The sequence below is a fragment of the Dermacentor silvarum genome, chromosome 5 (assembly GCF_013339745.2).
Source record: "Dermacentor silvarum isolate Dsil-2018 chromosome 5, BIME_Dsil_1.4, whole genome shotgun sequence".
NCBI classification, from domain to species: Eukaryota; Metazoa; Arthropoda; class Arachnida; order Ixodida; family Ixodidae; genus Dermacentor; species Dermacentor silvarum.
Genome location: NC_051158.1, coordinates 112,893,444 through 112,916,460, shown reverse-complemented (window position 1 = coordinate 112,916,460; position 23,017 = coordinate 112,893,444). Strand labels below are relative to the sequence as shown.

The window sequence follows — 23,017 nt, the reverse complement described above, 5'->3', positions numbered from 1 at the left end:
CGTTTCTTTTGTGCGTTGCCAGGAGTCGATTTGTGGTCAATTCTGTGTGGAGTCATCTGGAACTAGAATACTCCAGTGTTCTTGTTCCTCTATGCAGCGCCGCATACGAGACCCTGTTTGCCTTCATCACGTAGAGCGAGAAGCAGACGACAGCAGCAGGAGAGTGACTTCCGGTCATGGTGCTTTCAATCCCATGGATGTTTTGAACGAAACTTCAGACCGTCTTCGGTTCTTTATTCTATGGGGCCTAGGTGCCGGTGCTACTGCAACGCATCTGGAACAAAGGTGAGAGTACTTCACGGAGTTTTGCACGATTACCTATACTCTTGCTGACACTTAATTGTAGGAGCAACCGCGTTTGTGATTTCGTGCGGTATAACGTGGTCTCGAAATTTCAGCCAGCGCGAAACGGTTGCTGCAGAGTATCGCAGAGATCGCAGGATAATCTGTTCGTGGCTTCGATGAGCACTTATGCAGTTCCTATGCGCTGCCCCTAGTTGAAACAATAGAGTGCCACTATTGCTTACGCGCAAGAGGCGTGTGCCTTGTGCGTATGCACTGAACTGTCAGTGCTGCGAATGTTGTACTGCTGTTTTTTCATCACCTTACTCAGATCATTATGCGTCTCCTATGCGGGTGTCACGATCGAGATGGTTGTGCTATTGACTGTGCTCAGCAGTAGTCACGGACGTGGCTGCATTCCTTTCCCTTCTTGATGGCAGCAGGGAAGTCGGCTTGCTTACCTGCTCGCTTACCACGTACCTGCACATAGCATGATACAACACACAACACTACAGCTCACACATAAGGGCTGCTAGCAAGCTTTAAGTGAAGGAAATGTACTGTCACTATCTGAGTGCAACAAGTGGAAAATGCTGGCGCTTCAGCTGGACTGGTCGGCACAAACACGGAGGAATGCTTCAAGTGCTTGAGCTGACCACTCCAGCTGAAGCGCCAGCATTTTCCACTTGTTGCACTCCCATAGTGACAGTACATTTCCTTCACTTAAAGCTTGTTAGCCGCTCTTACGTGTGAGCTGTAGTGTTGTGTGTTGTATCATGCTATGTGGAGGTACGTGGTAAGCGAGCAGGTAAGCAAGCCGACTTCCCTGATGCTTTCGCTTACAAGCACTGTCTAAGGAAAACATGTGTGAATGCACGAATCGGCTCATTATACAATGGTTATCACAGGTATGACTGCAGGGACGTATTCATTCTTTATTGATATAGGATGGTTTCACATTGTGTGATGCTCTGAACAGAATTCAGGCTAAAACTTGTACATTATGTAATGCAATGAGTATGTGTATTGCCTGTTAAGTAGGATTTAGCGAGCATGTATAAGTAATATGATATCCACATGGCATCACATGATGCTCTCTCGCACACAGGATTCCAAAAAGAAAACCATATAAAAATATTGCAGAATATTGTAAAAATAATGAATTATATGAAAGAAATTGGCTACATGTATATTAAGGAATGTAGCCCTTAAAACGAGCCGGTCACTTTTGGCTAGGTTTGGGACGACTGCGTCCGGCATGTACGCATGAACTTTTGTTCACTGGTGGAGTCTTGTCTGACTTGGGGACATCAGCAGAGTTTGAGCCTCGGGGCTCACCTATAAGCACTCTACTGCAAGGTTCGAGAGCAAACACCGTTGCTCTCGAATTGCCCATCAGGTGTGATTGAAGACAATGCATTGGGGCTGGGCACTTCAGCCATTTGTTGTGAAGGTGCCTCGACTGCGCCTCTCTGCTCAGTTACATGCTCCCGAGGGAATTCAAAGAGTGAAGCATGGAGGCTGGGCACTTGAGCCTGTATTTGGCAACATGCCTGATCTATAATGCCATTTGGCAAACAAAGGGGCACGCATAGATGTAATCAGACCAGGCTGTAAGTTGGGCAGGAACTTCTTTTAATAAACACAATAGGGTGTATATATGTGGAGCTCCGTGACGCCACGCTACGTCGTTGCATGACCAATAAGGTCGCACTGCACCATCCTCTTAAAGACCCAAAACATCGACTGAGAGATCAACACTTGACTCTAAGATCTGTGACACCACAAGGAGGACTTTGCTTTTGGTCTGGCAGTCTCTCCCCATCCAGTGCTTTAGCGCGAAGCCTTCTAAATGAACGTCTCCCGCCTTGTAACAATATATGATGTGTGTAACTTTGCATCCGTGATCGACATTGTAAAAGCACTAAGATGGTAGATTACATAGACAGTGTGTCTCCCTTAATTTTTGCCAATGGATTTTTTAGGATTTCTAGGATAAGAATTTTTAGGATTTCAATTAGCAACGACCCAAACGAACTCTACACACTTGTGATGTTAACAGCTAAAAGAACTTCTTTCCCAGTTGTGTGAGGAGCATGCAGTTCACTTTGTGGCAGTTACGTTGTGAAGTGCGCTAGGCATATATCCCTGGATTCATTTGTCTGATTTGTTTTACTGTGTTACTGCTGTCTTTACAGCTTCTGCTGACGTTTCTTGTGCCCATCAAGACCTAGCCTATCTCTTGCATTGTTGACAACAAAAAGCCGCAAGGGCTGATTGCTGCTGGTTGGCTCAGTGCAGAATCTGGTATGTATATCCAGTGCTCTTGCTTCTAATACTTGAGCTGCTGCAGTAAAGGAGGAGTGAATTAATGGCGGTCTGAGGGATGTATGACAGCCTATCACAGTGGTGCTATGTAGGTGGCAAGGCGTGTTCATATTTAAGCCATTTAGGCTGGCCATTTATCTGTTGGAAGTTCCCACAATGCATTTAATGCACATATAAAATTGTGTAGGCCAAAACACTTATAATATTGTATTGCACTTGATGCCCGATGCCATCGCAAAAGATGCAGTAAAAGAAGAATCCAGAAAGCTTGTTTCCAGCTGTCCCTAGACAATAAATTGTCGAGAAATAATTGTGTTGCGAACTACCAATGATCGTCTTCAGCTGTGAGCAATTTCTCTGTGGGACTACTGTTGCTTACCTATGTCGTTTGCGTCAGGGGCACTATCACTTGCCGGTTGCATCCTCAATGTCTGACTCATTGTCATAAGACTATGTCTATCTGTACCATGTAGTTGCTGTGTCACGAGCAATGCCTGTGAATGGTGGCGAAAGTGTTAGTTAAGCTTATGTCTCGTACACAGGGAATGCCAGTTGGCCTAACAATCACTGAAATTGTTTCAACAACATCAGAAAATAGCTCTGCAGGTATGCTTAAATGTCTCAGTGTTTGTTGAGTTATGATCGGAAGCTGTTGGTACATTGTTCGTATGGTGGTATATTATTGCAACTTTGCCACTTGCTCTGTGCTTTATGTGTAGCAGTTTAGTGTACTTTGCATTTCATTCTGGCATGGACGTGTGGCTGCGATTACATCTTCTGAAGTGAATATCATTCTTTGGCTCTTTCTACCGTTTTCCTTGTTTGTTGGAGGTCGGACTCGGCAAGGGAACATTCCTTCACTCTCTTTTGTTCTTTCATTCACTTCTTCTTTTGTTTTTTCACCTGCTCGTTCATTTGTTTGGGCTATTTGCTTGCATTGACCATCATTGTATATGGTCTATGCACATTTTTTCTTCACACAAGTTCACACTCTAATTTTCTGAACAAGGTACCAGCAATCTTTCCACCAAAGGCTTAGGGCTTGCACTCTTGCTTGCTAACATTGTGGTAACTTCGGAGGTCAAAAGGCATCGTTGATAAAGTTCTGTCTCACCTCCGTTATTACAGCAACCCATTTCTCATTCTGTGTTCATAACGTGGTGTTTTTATGAATCCTTCATTGAACTTTCTTTTTTATCACAGTTAAATGCCTGAAGTCCCGCGTTACCTTTTGTAAACAGGCCTTATGACAAAGTGGGTCTGGCTGATATCAATATATCAACACAGCATAGGTTAAATTATGTTCCCAATTCATATAGGTTTGTCCCCTCTCCTCCAACCACACCCACCATGTCCTGCAATATGTCTCTATGTTACTGTGTATTGTTGTTGTTTTTATTTAGATAATTTTACAACAGTTCATCAGTTGCCTCCATGAAGGGGAAGTTTTCGTTCCTTCCCATTACCTCACCAAACCACCTTTGTCTTACCATTTTTAACGCAGGGTGCAACGTTTGGAATCTTGAATTTTTCTAGTGCTAGCTATCCTGAATGTGTTCATTCCAGATTCTCTCTCCTATTAATTCTACACATTCATCTCAGCCTCCTCATTTAGTCGTTTACATCTTTTTGAATAGTGGACTTGTTCACACTTGTATTACATCATTCCTCATCTTCACTTTGGGTGCCTACGAGGTCTGTGTGGTTGGTACTAACAAAAACATAAGCCCCTTGTTTCCCCCAATTGTTCTTGCTTACTGCAAAGGTCTCGACTCGTGTGTTACGTTGATGCCCCAAGACGAAAGTTTATTGGCCTGTTGCCTGCTTCTATGATCACGGGCTATGTACAGCGCAGTCCACCTATAACGATACGGCGTATAATGATATATCGATTATAACGATGACTCAGCTTGGAGTATCAGCGAATTCATAGGGCTAGTTGAAAAATTATGTGGATCCCCCGCGCTGTGGGAATCGATGTAAGCAAAGCTTTCTGTGCTGTTTGCTCTGATTGATGATAATTCGCATTGATGTTGACGGCAAATGTTTAATTTATTGAATGCTTAGTCCAAAGCCATAGTGGTGAGTTGATGTTAAATGTTACCTTGCGTGCACCACTGCTGTTTGTTTGCGTAGTGCACAAAACACACAGGGAGATGTGTTTCTTGAGGTGTTGTTGTACGCCATTGTTCATAACCTCCAAAAGGGTTGAGCATTGTCATTGCCTCTCGTGGCACATCGCATCGTGGCAGGTGTGTTAAACATTAATTAAATTTTGGGAAAACTACAATCGGATTATGAGTTACGCGGTAGTGGCAGACTACGGAATAATTTTGACACCCTGGTATTCTTTAATGTGCACCTATATCTAAGTGTACAAGCATTTTTGCATTTTACTCGCGTTGAAATGCGGCTGCCATTTTCAGGATTGAACCTGCAACCTTGAGCAATACCATAGCCACAAACCTGCCGGCACGGGCACAGAAGTGTCGATGCTGCCGCTTCCATTTTGTCGCCTAGACTCTACAGTGGTTTATTGGGGCTTGGCGTCTGCACACCACGCATCAGTTGTCCAGTTGGCAAATATGCGTGGTGTGTATTTTTCAGAAATAGCAGAAATTTACCTTACCGTACCTTTGGTTTGCCCCCAAGTGTTGTGTTGCTTTGTCTTCTCACGTGAGCTTTTCCCTCTCCTGCCCAGAAAAGCAGCAGCAGAAAAGTGCTAACTTGTGAGATAACCTATGGCGGCCCGTCTTTGGCCCCGACCCTGATGTTCACGCAAAATGTCCTGTCATCAGTCAAGTCCGTTATTACTTTCGTGCACGCTTAAGGGGAGCTGCTACTCAAAGACACTTTTTTTTTTTTAATATTCACCCTAAGCCATGAAACTTGGGCTGTGTATAAAGGCTTTGATGCTTGCAGGTTACATACTTTTTGTTCGGCACCATGACAAAGTGTAAAACATAGGCCTTTTGCCTTCCCCCTCTCCTTTTACCATTAATAAACTTCCATATTTATGTTCATATTGCTCCAACTGACCTGTAGAATGCTTAAGACTGAATGCTGAAGACCTGAATAAGAAAACTAAGTAAAATTGGTGGTGCATCCATTCCTTAAAGATGATTGGTGACCTTAATATTGGCGCACAATTGTTGATTACATGTTTTATATGATGAATAATATGAAAAGTGCACGTGCACAAAGTTGGCATCTAAGTCATTCAATGATGAGCAGCCCATACCCACTGCGGCAAAGCACCTTTGCAGGTCAGACCTGCAAAGTTACAGACGGTGTAAAGATTCTCTGGATCTGGAGAGGCTATCACTGGAACTTGAACCTGGTAACATTTAACATGTGAATCTCCTTCAGTGAAGTTAGCTTAGTGAGGCTCTTTGAGGTATTATCAGGCGTTGCCTGAGATATAATTGGCCGTAGGGAGCTTTGAAACACAGGAAACTTATACGGAATTAACGACCATGCCCTCAGCTACAAAGGTCTTTCAGATAAAATGGAATATAAGTTACGATTTCTAATGAATGAGGACATAGGCAACATTGAATTCTACAGTATCGACGTGCGTATAAGCAGTTTGTCTTCGGTGAAGGTTTTTCATGGGCGAATCTCTGTTACAGTGTTGTCACTCAGCTTAAGACACACCTTTCTGTGTAGGAAGTTTCTCTAATGTTATCACTAGTTCTGTCTGTTGTCACTGAACCTTGTGTAATCAGATCATATGTGTGATAGAAATTGTGTAGTACTTTCTGGAAGGCATGAAGGCACCAGCGCTTACGCTGGAACCTTGGACGAGTCATGTATGAAAGCTGATGCACTTGACCAGCAGAGTATATTTCTTTGATCGATGAGTGTGCTCGCTGCTATCATTGTATTGAGTGTGGGGGAATCGAGGTGCCTTCCCGCGCCTCGTCTCACAGCTTACGCGTGGCGCTTAGCTCGATCTCCGGGAACCGCTGCCGTAATGGCAACATGGCGGACACGGCTAGCGTGCTGGAGCTACTTTCCCACGCAAACCGTGCTTCTCCCCCCGGGATTGGACTTGCTCAGCAAGAACACGTCACCGGGACGCGCCCTGATTGACCTCCCGCGCGGCGGCCCCCGGGCACCCTCTCCACCCGAGCTCTCATCCTCCGAGCACTTCCTCGCCGCGGCAGATGCTCACAGGCCCGCAACGAGGTGGTTACATGAGACCTTTGTTCTCGCGACTCCTCGTTCTCCCACTTGGCGGACCGCTACCCGGTTAGCCCTAGCACAGTGGGCCCGCGTACTCGATCGGCCTTGTGGTGAGCCTTGGCCCGTAAGCCCCATGACTGTCGCACTCTGCTGTATCTTGGGTGAATAAACCCGTGTTTGTTGGCGATCTGACTGGAGCCTTCTCTGCGCCGTGTTGGAGAGTCGACGAACCCTGCCGTAGCACCTTTGTGCGTTGCGGAGTGGAGGAGCGTCGTGCCCTTTCCCGACTGTCGCTCGTAGGGTAAGCCTTGTGCAAACCCATCTCCACATAACTGGTGCCCAACGCGGTTTCGGCATGGCATTAGAGCAGGCCCCTTTCACTGCCCTCGTTCCTGCTAGACCCCCTGGCTACGGACTTAATGTCCTTCGACACGGATGACACTGACAGCATGAGGTACGTTCGCCTCGGCGACCCTCTGCTTTCGGTCACCGGGGGCGATTCCTTCTTTGGACAGCGCTTTGGTGACGACCGCTCGGATGTGTACGCTAGTCCTAGCCATGCCAGTTTCGGATTTCCTCAGCTGTTTGAGACGCGCGTGGAGCAGGTGCTTGCTAGCCCCTCCGACGTGTTGTTTTCGCTCGCTGGCCCTTATTTGTCCCGAGCGCAGCAAAGCACCTCGTGTGTCGCATCGGAGCCACCCTGCTTAGATGCCGACACGAATATGCTCGCCGGCCTCCCTTTGTCCCGAGCATCGTTCACGGCACCATGTGCTGCGTCGGAGCCACACCGCTCTGCCAGTGCGTTCGCAGGCCTTTCCCTCCCCCGAGCACAGGCTGGTGTCTCACCGGAGCCACACTGCTTAGGTGCTGGCACAAACTCGCTCGCTGGCCTTTGTCCCGAGCGCAGTGTAGTGCTCAAAGTGCCACATCGGAGCCACCCCGCTTAGATGCTCTCACGCCTACGCTCGCTGGCCTACCTTGGTCCCGAGCGCCGTTCTCGGATGAATACGCTGCGGTGCAGCCTTCCCGCTCCGCCGTAGGCGCGAGCTCGCTCGCTGGCCTGCCTTTGTCCCGAGCGCAGTTCGGTGTCCCGTGCGCCGCAGCTGAGCCTCCCTGCCTCGCTGTTGGTGCAAAACTGCTCGCTGGCCTCTCCTTGTCCTGAGCGCAGCTGGGAGGCAGTGTCGAGCGTGACCCACCCCGCTCAGCTGACACTGTCGCCACGTTTTCAGACTACTGCTCGCCTCATGCGCATGCAAACGACATTTTCGACGTGCGTGAGCCACCCCGCTTCGCTGTCGATCCGTCTGCTGGTAATGTGAGGCCTCATGCGCCTGTCGAAGCGGCAACCCAGCTCTGCTCATTGCCGTTTTCTGCCCCCATTGGGTTGGTCATGCATTGAGCGGACCATCTGACCGTTGGTCCTTTTTGCTCTCCGGAAGTTGGCGTCAGCGTACGTGCCGTTTGCCGTGGAGACCTACAATCCGGCTTAAGCGCTTTTGCGAGCCATCGGGCCGCCTCGTGCGCTGGGCGTTGACGTGGCAGCGGTACCTTGTTATGCGCTACTGGAAAGGGAGTTCAAACATGGTGGCGGACGCCTTGTTGCAAGCCCCTGTTTCGGCGTCTGAACCTTTGGTGCGCCACTCCCGTGAGCATTCGCACCAAGTAGAAGCTGGAGCCTCAGTCTCTAATGGCTCAAAAGGCGCGAACCTCACGCACTTAGTAGAGACCGGAGGCTGTGTCTCCAATGGCTCGAAAGGCGCGACCCCCGACGGCGAAGCGGTCCCCAGCTTGCCAGCCCCGGGAGAGGACGTTTACCTGGTGGGGGGACCCCATTACCTCATCGGGTATCGTCTTCAGCAGGCAGGAGTTACTAAAGGCATAGCAGAGCGATCTATTTTGTGAACGAATTGTTGACGGGCTCAAAGAGCCGAGCTCCCAACAGGAGCAGGGTGGCAATGCCGTCGGGCGCACCCGGACAGCTGGTATTGCTGTTGGCGCTGAGTGCTAGGCAGCTGGTATTGCTGCAGGCACATTGGATACGTATCTGCTTGATGCCGATGGCATTCTCTTGCGCTATATCCCATCTGAGGAGGCTCCCCAGGAGCCTTTCAAGGTGGTAATACCCTGCAGTCTAAGGAAAGCCACCCTGAGCTATTTCCACGACTCGGAGGTGGCTGGACATGTGAGTGGCCTTACGACTTTCAAAAAGTTGTGCCGCTCTGCTACCTGGCCAGGCATGAAGCGTGACACTTTTCACCACGCCCGCTCATGCCACGTGTACCAATGTGTGAAGCCTCGCGCTGGCGAACCCCCCAGGCTCATGCAGCCAATCGACAGCCAGCTACCCTGGCAAGTCGCGGCCTGTGACATTATGGGACCCTTTCCCAGAAGCCGGCCAGGCTACGTTTTTCTCCTGGCTGTCACAGATCACTTCTCGAAATGGGTTGAACTTTTTCCCCTTCGGAAGTTAACGGCACGCGCAATCTGGGGCAAGTTGACCGAGGTCTTTAACTGCTTCGGCTTTCCAGCGGAGCTGATAATGGACAACGCGTCCTACTTCATGGCCAAGGTGTTCGTGGATGCGTGTGCTGCCTTTGGCAGTAAGCACCGCAAGGCAACCACGTATCACCCACAGGCCAACCTGACAAAGCAGATTAACCGGAACCTCAAGCCCTTGCTCACGGCCTTTGCCCAGCAACATAGGGATTGGGATGTCTGTCTTAACGAGATGGGCTTCTCCTTGCAGTCCACGGTGAACCGTTCGATTGGGTACACACCCGCTTTCCTTAACTTCGGTAGAGAGCTGCCAAACCCCATGGACCGCGTTCTGCGGCCCAGCAGCAGGCCGTGCGCCACGAAAGCTGGCCTTTCTGGTTACGCGGCGGAACTGCGCTCACGGATGGACGCGGCCCTTGACCTGGCCCGTTCCAACCTGGCAAAAGCGCGAGCTGGACAAAGAGCCCAATACGACTGGTCACATAGGGACGTGCACTACGGTGTTGGCGATCTCGTCCTCAGACGCAACCATGTCTTGAGCGCCGCCGCCAAAGGCATCTCTGCCTCCTGTCGGCCAAATCTTTGGGCCCGTACCGAGTGGAGACCAAAATGTCCCCTCTGGTATACAAGCTGGCTGACTCCCAAGGGAGACCAGTCGGCGGTCCAGTTCACGTCTCGGACCTCAAGCTTTTTGTTGCCCATAGCAACAACTGAGGAAAAGGGGACTATGTCAACTCCGGCCAAGCGCACCAGTTCCAACCCTGACCCTACAGGGACAACCTGGGAAACACTACCTCACCTGTGCTGCTTGCAGTACATACCATTGGGAAAAGGGGAAGGGGTAAACAAACCGCAGGCAAACCGTGACACGGCTGGCCCCAGGCCACGCCACCGGTACAACCTGCGGAAACGCACCTAGGCACGCTCCCACCAGCTGGTAGCCAGACTTTATTCCCTACCACGCTGGTGAACGGAGAGACACAGCTACGGTGCAAGGGTGCACATTGAAGCGGCGACAGGCCCTTTTGGCCTAATATACCCTCTCGTGCTCACCCACCTTCTGACGCGCCTAGTCAGCTTTCTCCCACTAGCAGGTAGCTGGATTTCATTCCCTACCATGCCGGTGAATGGAGAAATGTAGCTACGGTGCGAGGGCGCACATTGAAGCGGTGACAGGCCCATGTAGTTTAGTATACCCTCTTATGTGTTGCCCAAGTCTCAGCCTGGCAAACGTCCTTTTGGGCAGCCAGGCGGGCAACTTTCTTGGCACGCTGGCTATGCCGGGGGGCTTTCCTGTCCTTTCCCTTGCGTCCAGTCTGCTCCCTGCGCCTAGCTCCACTGTGCCACCAGTCTTCCTGACCATCAAGCCAGCTGTCCCTCGCCCTCCCATGCCAGCCTGTTGCCGACCTCAAGGCCTGCTGCTCCTGGTCTTTCCGCCATGACTGACTCCTGCCTTTCGGGGCCACAAACGCGTGCCAAGCCTTGCCTCCTGCTGCCTAGGCTGCCATTAACTGCGGCTGGTCCGCCCAGTTGTCAGATGCTGACCCCTGGCCGAGGATGGTCACTCAGGCCTGCTGTTCCTGCTAACGCGCAATATGGAGGGGCCTGTGACCTCCTTGATGGCTGCTGCCCCAAAATGGCAGCCACGCCTTGCGCGTTCCTGGCTGCTCCTGTCTGGCGGACCTCGAGTGTTGCTGGCTGAACCAAGGTGCTGCCCAGCCCCGTCCTTCCTTGCCTGCCGACTCTTCCTCCTGGCAGTAGGTCCTTCCAGTGTGCGGTAGCTAAGGCAAGCCGCTGGCTTTGTACCATGTGAAGACGATGACACCCTCTTGGACTTTGCCCCGTTGGCTTAGCCCTCTTTAGCTGAGTCAACCTTGCCACTTGGCCTCGGTCAGCCACTTTTGGAGGCTGGCTTCGGTCTTTAGGAGGGGGGAATGTGGGGATCGAGTGCCTTCCCATACCTCGTTCCGCAGCTCGTGCGTGGCGCTTAGCTCGATCTCCGGGAACCGCCACCGTAACGGCAACATGGCAGACACGGCTAGCATGCTGGAGCTACTTTCCCGCTCAAACCTAGCTTCTCCCCCCGGGATTGGACTTGCCCCGCGAGAACACATCACCGGGACGCGCCCTGATTAGCCTCCTGTGTGGCAGCCTCCGGGCACCCTCTCCACCCGAGCTCTCGTCCGCTGAGCGCTTGCTCGCCGCGGCAGATGCTCACAGGCCCGCAACGAGGTGGTTACATGAGACCTTTGTTCTCGCGACTCCTCGTTCTCGCGCTTGGCGGACCGCTACCCGGTTAGCCCTAGCGCAGCGGGCGCGCGTACTCGATCGGTCTTGCGGTGAGCCTTTGTCCGTAGGCGCCGTGACTGTCGCACTGTGCTGCATCTTGGGTGAATAAACCTGTGTTTGTTGGCGATGTGACTGGAGCCTTCTTTGCGCCGTGTCGGAGAGTCGACGAACCCTGCCGTAGCACCTTTGTGCGTTGCGGAGTGGAGGAGCGTCGTGCCCTTTCCCGACTGTCGCTCGTAGGGTAAGCCTTGTGCAAACCCATCTCCACAAGTGTTACTTGTTTGCGGGGCTCAGCTTTGCCCAATGCAATGTGCCACTTTGTTTTTTCACCGTCACTACAACGCGGCAGTATTAATAAAAGGGTAGAAGTCGTCTTAATAAAACTTAATAGGAGATATCGATTACAGGTAGCACAAGCCTACTCTCCAACCTCCAGTGATGATGGATAAATGTAAGTTTTGTGAGGATGTCGAATTAGCAATGAGAAAGGTGCAAACTTGGTGTACTGTACTCATAGGTGACTTTACTGCAAAAGTGGGGGGAAATGAGGTGGGAGAACGGGCGACTAGTAACTGTGGCATCAACTCTAGAAATAGTAGACGAGAGATGTTGGTAGAGTTCACAAAAAGGAATCGCCTCCGAATTGCGAATACCTTCTTTCGGAAGCAGAATAACGGGAAGTGGACCTGAAAAAGCCCTAATGGGGAAAAAAAGAAATGAAATAGATTTCATGCTCTGTGCCAACTCTAGCATAGTGCATGATGTTGAAGTGTTGGGTAGGGTAAATGGCAGTGATCATAGGTTACAGAGGTGTAAGATTGTTCTCAATTTGGAGAGAGAAAGACAAATTAGTTAAAAGGAAATGGGCCAGTCTAGCCAGACACAGTCAGGGTAAAAGTAGATGGCATGACAGGGGCAATTGGAGATCACTGGGAGAGGCTATCCAGGGTCATTGAAGAATGGCACATACTGAGTGCCACTTATCCATTGAGCCAACTTGGCATCAAAGAAGTTTGTTGAAGAGCTTACATGCTCAGTGACCCAAGTTGGAGCATCGGTTCGTGTTGAACCGAGTTCCCTTTACACAGCAGCCAGATGCTCTACCCGTTTGACCATAGACTATCCAGTGACCCAAGTTTGCGGAAAAAGGTTAGGTGATGAGTTTTTAAAGAATGCTATTGCTATAAACACTCCCTCAGAGCGCACATTCGTCATCTGTCAAGGATCCCCGACTATCACTTAGCTTCCCTGCCAGCGGAGAGACCTCAAGCGACCTTTTCAAAAGTGATTAGCGCCCATCAAGAGTGTATACCGTTATGGTTTACACCGGCGTCGAAGCCTTCATTTTTCCTGTGGTGCCTGCGACAGCCTCAAGTGAATTTTTCTATTCCCGGAATCACCAAGAAGGCCAATCATCCATTGCTGGCTCTGAAGCAACTGACGCTCCTATTAATGCACCAGACATATCATGACTACATACATATATATACCGACGGCTCGACCTCACCTACCAGCTCAACTGCCGCATTCGTCGTTCCAGCCAAGCAAGTTGCAGTTAAATTCAAATGGTCACATACGACTACATCTACGTCGGCAGAACTTGCAGCCCTCCATGCAGGTGTGACCTACGTCACCGAAGAGCCGGCACAGAAATGGGTCATATTCTGTGACTCTGAGGCAGCCCTTCACAGTATCAAGTCAGCCTTACATAACAGAACTTACGAGCAGATGATATCCGACATCACCATGCTCTGGAAACAGGGCACAGCATAGTCTTCCAGTGGATTCCTGCTCACTGTGGCATCATCGGCAACGACATTGCTGACAGGGCTGCTCGATCTGCCCACGAAGACACCCAGACGTGTACAATACCTTTGACGAGGACGGACACTGCCAGGGAACTTAGTCTGCTTGCACGCAAAACGTCACAAGATTTATGGAGTTCAAGTGCCTTCAATTGCCGATTATATAAGTTGGACCCCTTGCTACGTCTACAATTGCCATCTAGCCTTTCCCGCGGCGAAGCAACCTTGCTGTGCCGCTTGTGGCTGGGAGTGGCGTTCACGAACGCTTACTCACATCATATGGGAATGGCCGAGAGCCGATGTGCGACTCATGTATGTGCGAGGAAACCATCGAGCACCTATTGTGTACCTGTCCTCGCTACGACATACAACGCCTCTCTCTCAGGACAACTTTAAACCGGCTGGACTCGAGACCGTTCTCTGAGTCAAAGATACTCGGACCGTGGCTACACCTGTCACTGGCACAAAAAGCGCTGCGTGCATTAGTACTGTATTTGAAGTGCACCGGTTTAAGAGACCGCCTATAGTGTCCCTGTACATCGTCCCACGTGTACTCAGTGCTCATTCTCTCCCTATTTTTCTCTTTCTATTTCCCCTTTCCCTTACCCCTAGTGCAGGGTAGCAAACCGGATGCTCTTCTGGTTGACCTCCCTGCCTTTCCTCTCCTTGCTCTCTCTTTCTATTGCTATAAAACTGAGCTTTGGCAAGGAACGTAATGTGTAGAGCAGGTAACCGACAGTCTATCAGGGTTACTCAATCGGTACCAGTAAAACTGACGTTCAATTGGGGACAGTAGTGTAATGAAATAGAAAATTTGCAAGCACAGGATGGTATCAGCTGGCACAAGACATGGGGCGATTGGGGATACTACAGTGGACTATAAATAGGCTGATGGCGATGACCCTAGGATCTTGCAATCATTTTTCATTAGTTGGACTACACCAATAGCTTTAAAATTTATGAGATTAAAAAGTGTCCGAAATATGTTCTGCTGTTGTAAGCCTTCCGCTAAAAAAAGGTTGCCCTGCTTTCGATTGTTCAGTGTGCATTGTCCCTTGTGGCCTTCTAGGAATGCTGAACCGAAAGAATTATGTTGTGTTCCATGGCTGTGCATTGTAAAGTGCCCCTGCATTTACTCTACTCTTGTATTTACCTCTTATTCTCGATGGTGTAACAGCACTGCAATCACTGCACTTATTTTCTGCAGGCCTCACAAATGCGATGAGCCTAGCTGAAACTATCGCTGCCAAAACGGCATGCCACGCTCCTTCCAAGGTCGTCGGTCAACTCGAGATTGGCACACAGTGCAGCTTGCCTCTGGCCGACAAATCTGTCGGGTGCTCCTTGAAACCATGGAAAGTGTCGAGGAGCATGCAGACCACGGTGACTGTTGATCAGTTCAGCGCTACCTCAGGTGGGCAGTGACCAGCACTTCTCTTACGTTCTCTTGCTTGTGTGAGTGTGGTAAATGGCCAAGTGTGCTTAGCTTGGTACAACTTGCTCAAGTGTGTATGGCCCTCTGCTGCTGAGGACAAATTAGCAGGTTTGGTATACTTGTCTGCATACTTATTGGGGCAAAATGCAAAATGCTCTAGTGAGCACATCGAAGCACCTTAGATGGCGGAGCTTAATCCAGAGCCCTCTTATCCCAGTGTTTTAGCCCTTACGTTGCTCTACGATAATGTTGCACCCAGTGAGTCTCTAAGTTTTGCCTGGATCGGTGTATTAGTGTTAGAATGTGAATATAAATCAATGTGGAATGCAAGTCGGCGCCTGTGTTTCAGGTAAATAAAATTCAAACAGCATTCTGTAATGCAGTTAACTACAATACATACTTTCCAGCAGATTATGCAGTTTATTCCAGCAGATAGTTATTCTTCCACAGCACTCTTGTTACAATGTGCTACAAGCTAATCTACCATTACTGATGCAAACAGTCGAGCCTTCTCATTTTGAGAAATGAGACACTAGTGAGCAATTCAATTACCTTTGCAATAAATTTAATCTGCTCTCATCAGGAGAGCTCATGCACAGTGCTCACAAAGCAATTCTGCCACGATGGCTTCAATTTCAGTGTCAACATAGTAGCCATTGCGCAGCAAAGCTTCCAGTGAAAATCGACAGATGTACTGTTTTTTGTTTTGTATTCAGAGAAACATAATGGTGCACTGCCACAATCCTGCTGTACGCTTCCACCCAATCTATCACATTGTTTTCAAATGCAGTTATAAAGTCCAGCCCTGACATGACACCCATATCAGAATTAACACGTGTTTGCAAAAAGTTTGCTAAGTTGGTATGTTCGCCACAGTAGCAACAAAAACAGTGACGCTTTCTCTATTTTGACAATTATAAACGAGAAAATGTTACTTTGTTGAACAGTATGCATTACAAACACAGGAAGATTATGCTAAAGGTATCTTGCAACACCTGACCCAGGCCCAACCTCTCCTTGGCAATTCAGGTGCATGCGGTTGCCGCCTAAGATTTGCAAAATGGTTTACAAGATGTTTATGGCACTAAGTGGAATTCGACTATGTTCTTTTTCACAGCATAATAATGATACAATCGCCGACCGATTTTTTGGACACCCAATTTTTTGGGTGTCTGCCCGAATATTGTTACTCTGCCATGGTGCTGCCAGGTGTCCCATAGAGTAATTGTATAACAACGACCAAAATTTCCCATGTTTTAAAGTATTCTCGTTCGATTTTTGTAACTTTTACTCACGTTCGCAAGTCAAAAGTTACCGAAAACGCAAACATCGCCGTCATTTTGTTTTCCTGCAGCATTAAACCAGTGTTGCACACATTTCACATGCTAGTTCAGAGCTTCCACTTTCGGGACAGCCTCGATAGCAGGTACCGCTGCACTCTCCCGCGACCCTTTGCATTGTCATTGCTGTCGGCACTCGTCAGTCGCATATGGTCAGTGGTACTGTTGGTATCGCCTCTCGTGCGCATTGTGGGTTGCTTAAGCTGTATACTACGATGCTAGGCTTAGCCGTTTCAACAGCTGATCGTACGATCTTCAGTGGTTTCATCACCAGCTGCTACCGATTTCGCCAGCACTGCCTTCGTCGTCTGCATCTAACTCGACAATAGCTTCGAAGCGAAGAAATTATAGCAGATTGGACGATGGAAAAGGCCACCATTACCAGGCAAGTGCAATGTGGCCTGTCGGAAGCGGACGTAGCGAAAGTGGAATCTCCTTGATATGATTCTGCATGATACGTTTTACGGGATAATACATTTCTTTTTCTTTTCCCATTAATACGATTTGGTTGGATAATACGTTGGATAATACGATTTTCGGATGATATGCTTAATTTACTGGTTCCTGTGAAGATCAAATCAACGATATTTCATTGTATTTTGATGTGGCTGAAAGCCATGATCGCTGTGCAAATGCCGGTGTCCAGTGTTGTTTTAACTCTGTTTGTACCGTGGCCATTGGGCATTGTTAGCCCACTATCGGTGGTTTGAAACGCTGCTTTCGAGTCCTTCCGCGCCACTCACGGACACACTGCGCCATCCTACGGGAAGAAGCACAACTACATGTTTGTTTTCTAAGCACTTTGCTTTTTTCCCGCAAGGCAGTGATTTTTTAATGTGCTCCGAAGTTTCGTGATCATCAAAGTAGAAAGCGACAATGGCTGCCTCCGAGAATGGCATGGCTTTGAAAGATCACAGATCTCGTGATTCTGCTGCCTCTGCGGCTGATTTTATTAATAGATCAAGCAGCAGCGAGTCTGAGGATGCTGCTTGTATGTTGGCAATTTTCCCGTAAAACAATATACTCTAGGACAGAGCATACTAGCACTACAGAGTATTCATCTTTTATGTTAGGTATAGATTACCACAAGCTCTTTAAACCCCGCAGGGGCGTCTGCGTCAGCAGGCGTTTGGTCTGTTGCGACACCACGTACCCGAGCACATGAGGGTTGGACCCTCCCGCATGTAGCCGTGCGTGGCTTAGCCGTGTCCGGTGAAAAGGGGATCCTGGGAGTTGAGCTGAAGCCAGGTGTCTGGACCTTCATGGCCCCTCGGCAGAGGCAACACACTCCTTTGGCCTCTGCTTCACGTAGACGGCACCCCCGGGCTGACCCACCCAGGGGAAATCAGTAGTCGCCTTTTCCTGTCCCGCTCTCTCCAATCTTAGTCTTTCCTTCTCACTTGTCCATCTGTCCTGCCTTCTATTCACTTCTTTTAACTTCCTATTTTCCAGGCGGCAAGGGTTAACGTTGTGTAATATATCCAATCTTGGGTATATATATGTATATATATATATATTTTAGGTTATAGTGGGAATGTACCGCTGGCGTACGCAGGGTAGAATATATCTATTCCTGTTCGTCCCCAGGTTGGGCTCCGACGTGTGCGGCGGGCATTCCTACCGAATACAGTACTGCTATATATGGCTTCAAATTTTCCCTCACTACCTGGTCACTCCCTGAAGAGGGGGCGCACCGATGAAATATTCTACTTCTTCGTGAAACCTAAAGAAACCTTCCCCAAGTACCACGTGATACATAGTCAGCATGAAAGTAAGACAGTCCGTACGATATCACCATTTGTTGTTGCAAAAAGTCTGACAGAGGCAATCGGCTCGGGTTACAAAGTGACTAAAATTGGAAGCGGCGACCTTCTTCTGGAAGTACGTGACAAGCTCCAATACAACAAGCTGACAAAACTTATTGCGTTTGGTGATATCCCTGTCTCTGTGGACCGCCACAGATCAATGAACACTGTGCTCAGTGTCATTTTTGATGACGACCTCCTTGAACTAAGTGAAAGCGAGCTGTTGGATGGATGGCAAGACCAGAACATGGTAAAGGTGCAACGAATTAAGTTAAGGCGTGACGACAAGGAAATTCCCACAAAGCATGTAATAATTACATTTGGAACAAGTGACCTCCCTGATTCAATAGAGACCGGATATTGTAAACTTCGTGTACAACCGTATATTCCCAATCCGCGTCGATGCTTGAAGTGTCAGCGTTTTGGGCATGGATCTGAGCTGCCGAGGGCACGCTACTTGTGCAAAATGTGCATCCAAAGAACACGCCTCAGACATCTGTACTTCCGCAACCCACTGTGCAAACTGTGACGGAGACCACCCCGCCTATTCGCGATTGTGCCCGTCATGGAAAAAAGAGAAAGAAATAATTCAACTCAAGGTCAAACTAAACATTTCCTTCCCAGAAGCGCGCAAGCGTTTTTCTGCACATAATCAGTCGAATCCGTCCTACAGTGATGTGATGCGCCGGGGGGCAGCGCCACATCCTTCGGCGGCCGTCCGCGTCACACAGAGTGTGACGGTGGTTCCGCCTTCAGCCCCCCTGGCAGGAGCAACCAGTACTGCTCCGCCCCCTGCCACGAAGGGCCAGCAGACCTCTGTGCCTGCCGGTCCCAGGGCCACTGCTCATGCAGGCAGGCCCGAAAAACCCCCGAGTGTGCCCGCTGCGTGGACGTCATCCAACGCCTCTGAAGAGGCGATGGATGCAAGTAACACTATTCCGGCGTCCCAGACGCCAAAGGAACGACGCAGCTCCGTGGAGCGCGCCGGCAGAAAAGGGAAAAGGCCTTGTGAGCTAGCTTAGTCTATCTCTATTAGACACACAGCACAAAACACATACAAAATGGATACACAGATACTACACTGGAATGTCAGAGGTCTGTTACACAATCTAGATGACATTAAGGAAATACTACATAAGCTAAATCCAAGGGTGCTGTGTGTCCAAGAAACATCCCTTAAATCTTCACACACTAACTATCTCCGACAATATGCGATCTATCGCAAAGACTGCAACGATGCCCTCACCTCTTCAGGTGGTGTGGCCATAATAGTAGATAAAGGTGTCGCCTGCCAGCATCTGAAGCTGCAAACTACCCTTGTGTGATGTGTTTTGTTGTCACTGATCTCGGAGGCGTGCGGGTGTTATGAGAGATGGAGAGGGAAGGCGCATGGCAACACAGCAAGCAGATTTTTAATCTCACACAAAAGCCCAAAACCTCAAACTAACAAATAAGACACAACAAACAAATAAATGTTAACAAATGGACAACCTAACAAGGCAATAAACATGCCCTAAATTCCGCCTCCGTTAGTTCTGGTTGTTTCCTACACGGAAGTCTAGCAACCTTAGCTTCATACTCTGACTATACAATAAATAATCGTTCTCACAGAGTTCGTCGATGCGCGTTTCTTTCCAGCCGGAAACTTGTAGGACTTTCTCCATGTGGTTGTTTCTTGCCGACTGTCGCATAATCGATGCTGAATAGAAGTCGGTCCTTCAACTCGCTCGTCTCGGGAGCCTGGGTAACCCAGTCGCTGTTGCTGACGTGGCAGGGAGGCGCGACGGCTTAGGCCTAGCGACGTGCTCGGCCGCCGCTTCCGTCTAGCTCCTTTCCCGAGTGCCGACGTGGCGTTCCGGGGATCATCAAACGTGCCGGTCTGCCGTGGAAGAGGGGTCCTCTCTGGGGTGCCCGGTCCTGCCGTGAGAGGCTGCAGCCGGTCCAGGAGCCTCACTCGAACTTGCCGAGGTCGACGGCCACACCTTGGACCGCCCGCGTCACGGACTCGGCCAGGCCCCCAAGTCTCCCGTCGCCAGAGCGTAGCTGGCAATGCGATCTTCCTGGCCCGGAGCCACGTCGATAATGCTCGCTCAGTGCTGTTTCTCCCTCGACCATACCTCGGGTCACGCGCATCGCGCGCTCGCGCCGTTCAGAACGCTCCGTTTACTTCGTCTTTTTCTTCTTTTATGTCGCCGCCGGCGTCTTACTCATGACACCTTGAGGCAGTTGCAATCAGAGCTGTGCTGTTTCATAAGCTAGTAAAAATTAGCTCTCTATACATCCCTCCCAGCTACCAACTATCCAAAACAGAATTCCGAAGCTATATAACAGAACTTCCCGAACCTTACATCATAGTAGGCGATTTAAATGCACATAACACCCTCTGGGGTGATTCTCATTGTGATGCAAGAGGGCGCTTAATTGAAAATTTTCTTTTCTCTACAGATGCGTGCTTGTTAAATAAAAAAGAGCCAACATTCTACACTGTCGCGCACAAAACATACTCATCCATAGATTTAAGTATCGCATCAAGTACACTTGTGCCATACCTAGAGTGGAAAATCATCAAAAATCCATACGGGAGTGACCATTTCCCAATCATCCTAAAATTAACAAAAGGCGATGAGTGTGCTCCACATCCGCCCCGTTGGAAAGTCGACGGTGCCGACTGGAAACGATACAGAGAGCTGACATATATGACCTGGGATGACATCTGTATGTTTCCTATTGGTGATGCAGTGTCATATTTGACGGCGTTTATAACTGATGCTGCGTCATTATGTATCCCTGAAACGAACGGATCGCCCTTTAAACGACAGATTCCCTGGTGGAATGAGGAGTGTAAGGACGCTTGCAAAAATCAAAATAAGGCTTGGAGTCACCTTAGCGACTCCCCGACTACCGAGAACTTAATCAGCTTCAAGAAAGTAAAATCGGAAGGTAGAAGAACGCGCCAAAACGTGCTAAAAAAGAAAGCTGGCAGAAATACATCTCTAGCATTCATTCATATACAGATGAAAGAAAAGCCTGGAACAGGGTAAAGAAATAAAAGGCCAAGAAACTCATCCTCTACCATTAGTAAATATACAAGGAGACACACTTATTGACCAAGCTGATTCTCTAGGGGCACATTTTGAAAAGATTTCTAGTTCATCCCACAATTCAAATACATTTCTGAGATACCGGAAACAAGCGGAGCGATTGCCTCTGGATTGTAAAGGAAATAGAAATGAACCCCACAACCATCCATTTAATATGGCGGAATTTCAGGCTGCACTAAATAGTTGCAACAAGTCCGCTCCAGGAAGTGACAGAGTCCTGTACGAGATGATCAAACACGTAAACCCCGAAACCCACAAAACACTACTATTACTCTTTAATTCCACGTTCTCTGCCGGCTACAGTCCGTCCACCTGGAAAGAAGCAATCGTCATTCCTATTCTCAAAGAAGGCAAGGACCCTTCCTCAGCCAGTAGCTATAGGCCTATAGCCCTGACAAGTTGTATATGCAAACTCTTTGAGAAAATGATTAACCAGCGCCTCATCCATTTTCTTGAAAGCAACAAAATACTCGATCCCCTACAGTGCGGTTTCAGGGAAGGTAGATCCACCATAGATCACCTTGTCCGCATCGAGACAAATATTCGTGATGCCTTTGTACACAAACAGTTTTTCTTATCAGTATTTTTAGACTTGGAGAAGGCATACGACACAACTTGGCGTTTTGGAATTCTCCGTGACCTGGCTGGAATGGGAGTCCGAGGCAACTTATTAAATGTGATTCGGAGCTACTTCTCTGATCGCACGTTCCGTGTCAGAGTTGGTAGCGTCCTGTCTCGTACAGCTCAGCACGCCACAAGGTGGTGTGCTGAGCAGTACATTATTTATTGTCAAAATGAACTCGCTCTAAACTGTCATACCACGTACAATGTTTTATTCTGTATACAGTTAAACCAGCTTATAACGAACCTCCATATAACAAATTCTTTGATATAATGAAGTTTTTCTATTCCCCGCCATTACTCCATAGAAGCACATGTATTTGAGACCTCTACGTAACGAAGTGGCAGCAGGAGACCCCCTCGATATAACGAATTTCCCCCTCCGACAGCCTAGAGATTTCGCCCCAAATATTGTCATTTTTGCACGAGCGGCAACCAGAAGCACCTTGTCCGCCGCGACGGAATGCGAAGCGAGCGCACGTGTGCGTGCGTGCGTGTGCGAGGCGGGCCTGCATCCCTCGACCCGGCGATCTTGCCGCCGCGGGCATGACCTTTCCCCCTCCCTTCATTCAAACCTGATCCTGCCGCTTGCTGCAGCTGGCCTAGCCAGCCAAGCTGGCACTCTCTCCTTTTCCAGTTGATGTTGCCGACGCGCTGGTACACGCTGTGACACATCACACTCGATGAGCGCGGTCGCGCGCTGTCAAACGCTGGCGGCGTGTGGAAGCGCCGCAGGAGAAGCGAGCGAAGTGACCTTCATGCTGTTGTCTATCGCTTCAACGCAAACTGAGCGCTGAGAACACACAGCACGCACAAAGCTACGAGCCGCCGACACACCTACACTGCTAGACTCTGCCCCAACGCAGATCGCTTTCAAGATACGGCCTGCGCGACCGCGTGCCGCTGCGCAGTACGTAGTTGATGCCAGAGTACAGCACAACGCTGCCCCGCTATCCCTCCCCCCTCGCTCGCTCGCTGGTGCCTCGAGCGCAACAGAAGAAGACGCGCTTCCTCCCTGCTTTTCTTGCGCGCGCTAGATTAGACGCGGTCGTCGGCTCCCCTCGCACGTTTTCACTCGCATATACAGCATACGGCGCGCGGCGACTGCATTATCGCCCTTGGAGTTTATACGGGATATCTATGAGCCAAAACCAATTTTAGGGCCACAACGTGCATAGACACCATCTTTATGTAGCAAATACGGATCTCAAGGGCCATACTTTTTCTGGCGGAAACCGAAAATACATCATAGTTGTCCCCCCCGGCACTTTGGGCGGCCAATGCCATCGTCAAGCCACTAAGCCAAGCGACATGAAAAGTCAAAATG

The 23,017-nt window shown here is 49.3% G+C and overlaps 1 protein-coding gene and 1 long non-coding RNA gene across 2 annotated transcripts in view; both read left to right on the top strand.

Moving 5' to 3' along the window:
• Window positions 1–163: 163 nt before the first annotated feature.
• On the top strand, window positions 164–14,620 carry LOC125945954 (uncharacterized). Its single transcript, XR_007467257.1, has 3 exons — window positions 164–285; window positions 2,481–2,589; window positions 14,596–14,620. It is a non-coding gene; the product is annotated as an uncharacterized LOC125945954 (long non-coding RNA).
• Window positions 14,621–18,648: 4,028 nt separating this feature from the next.
• Window positions 18,649–23,017, top strand: part of LOC125945752 (zinc finger protein 501-like) — a 44,627-nt gene continuing 40,258 nt past the window's right edge. The window contains exon 1 of the mRNA XM_049668028.1: window positions 18,649–18,891. Within this exon, the coding sequence (XP_049523985.1) occupies window positions 18,649–18,891 (243 nt within the window). The remainder of the gene's footprint in view (window positions 18,892–23,017) is intronic.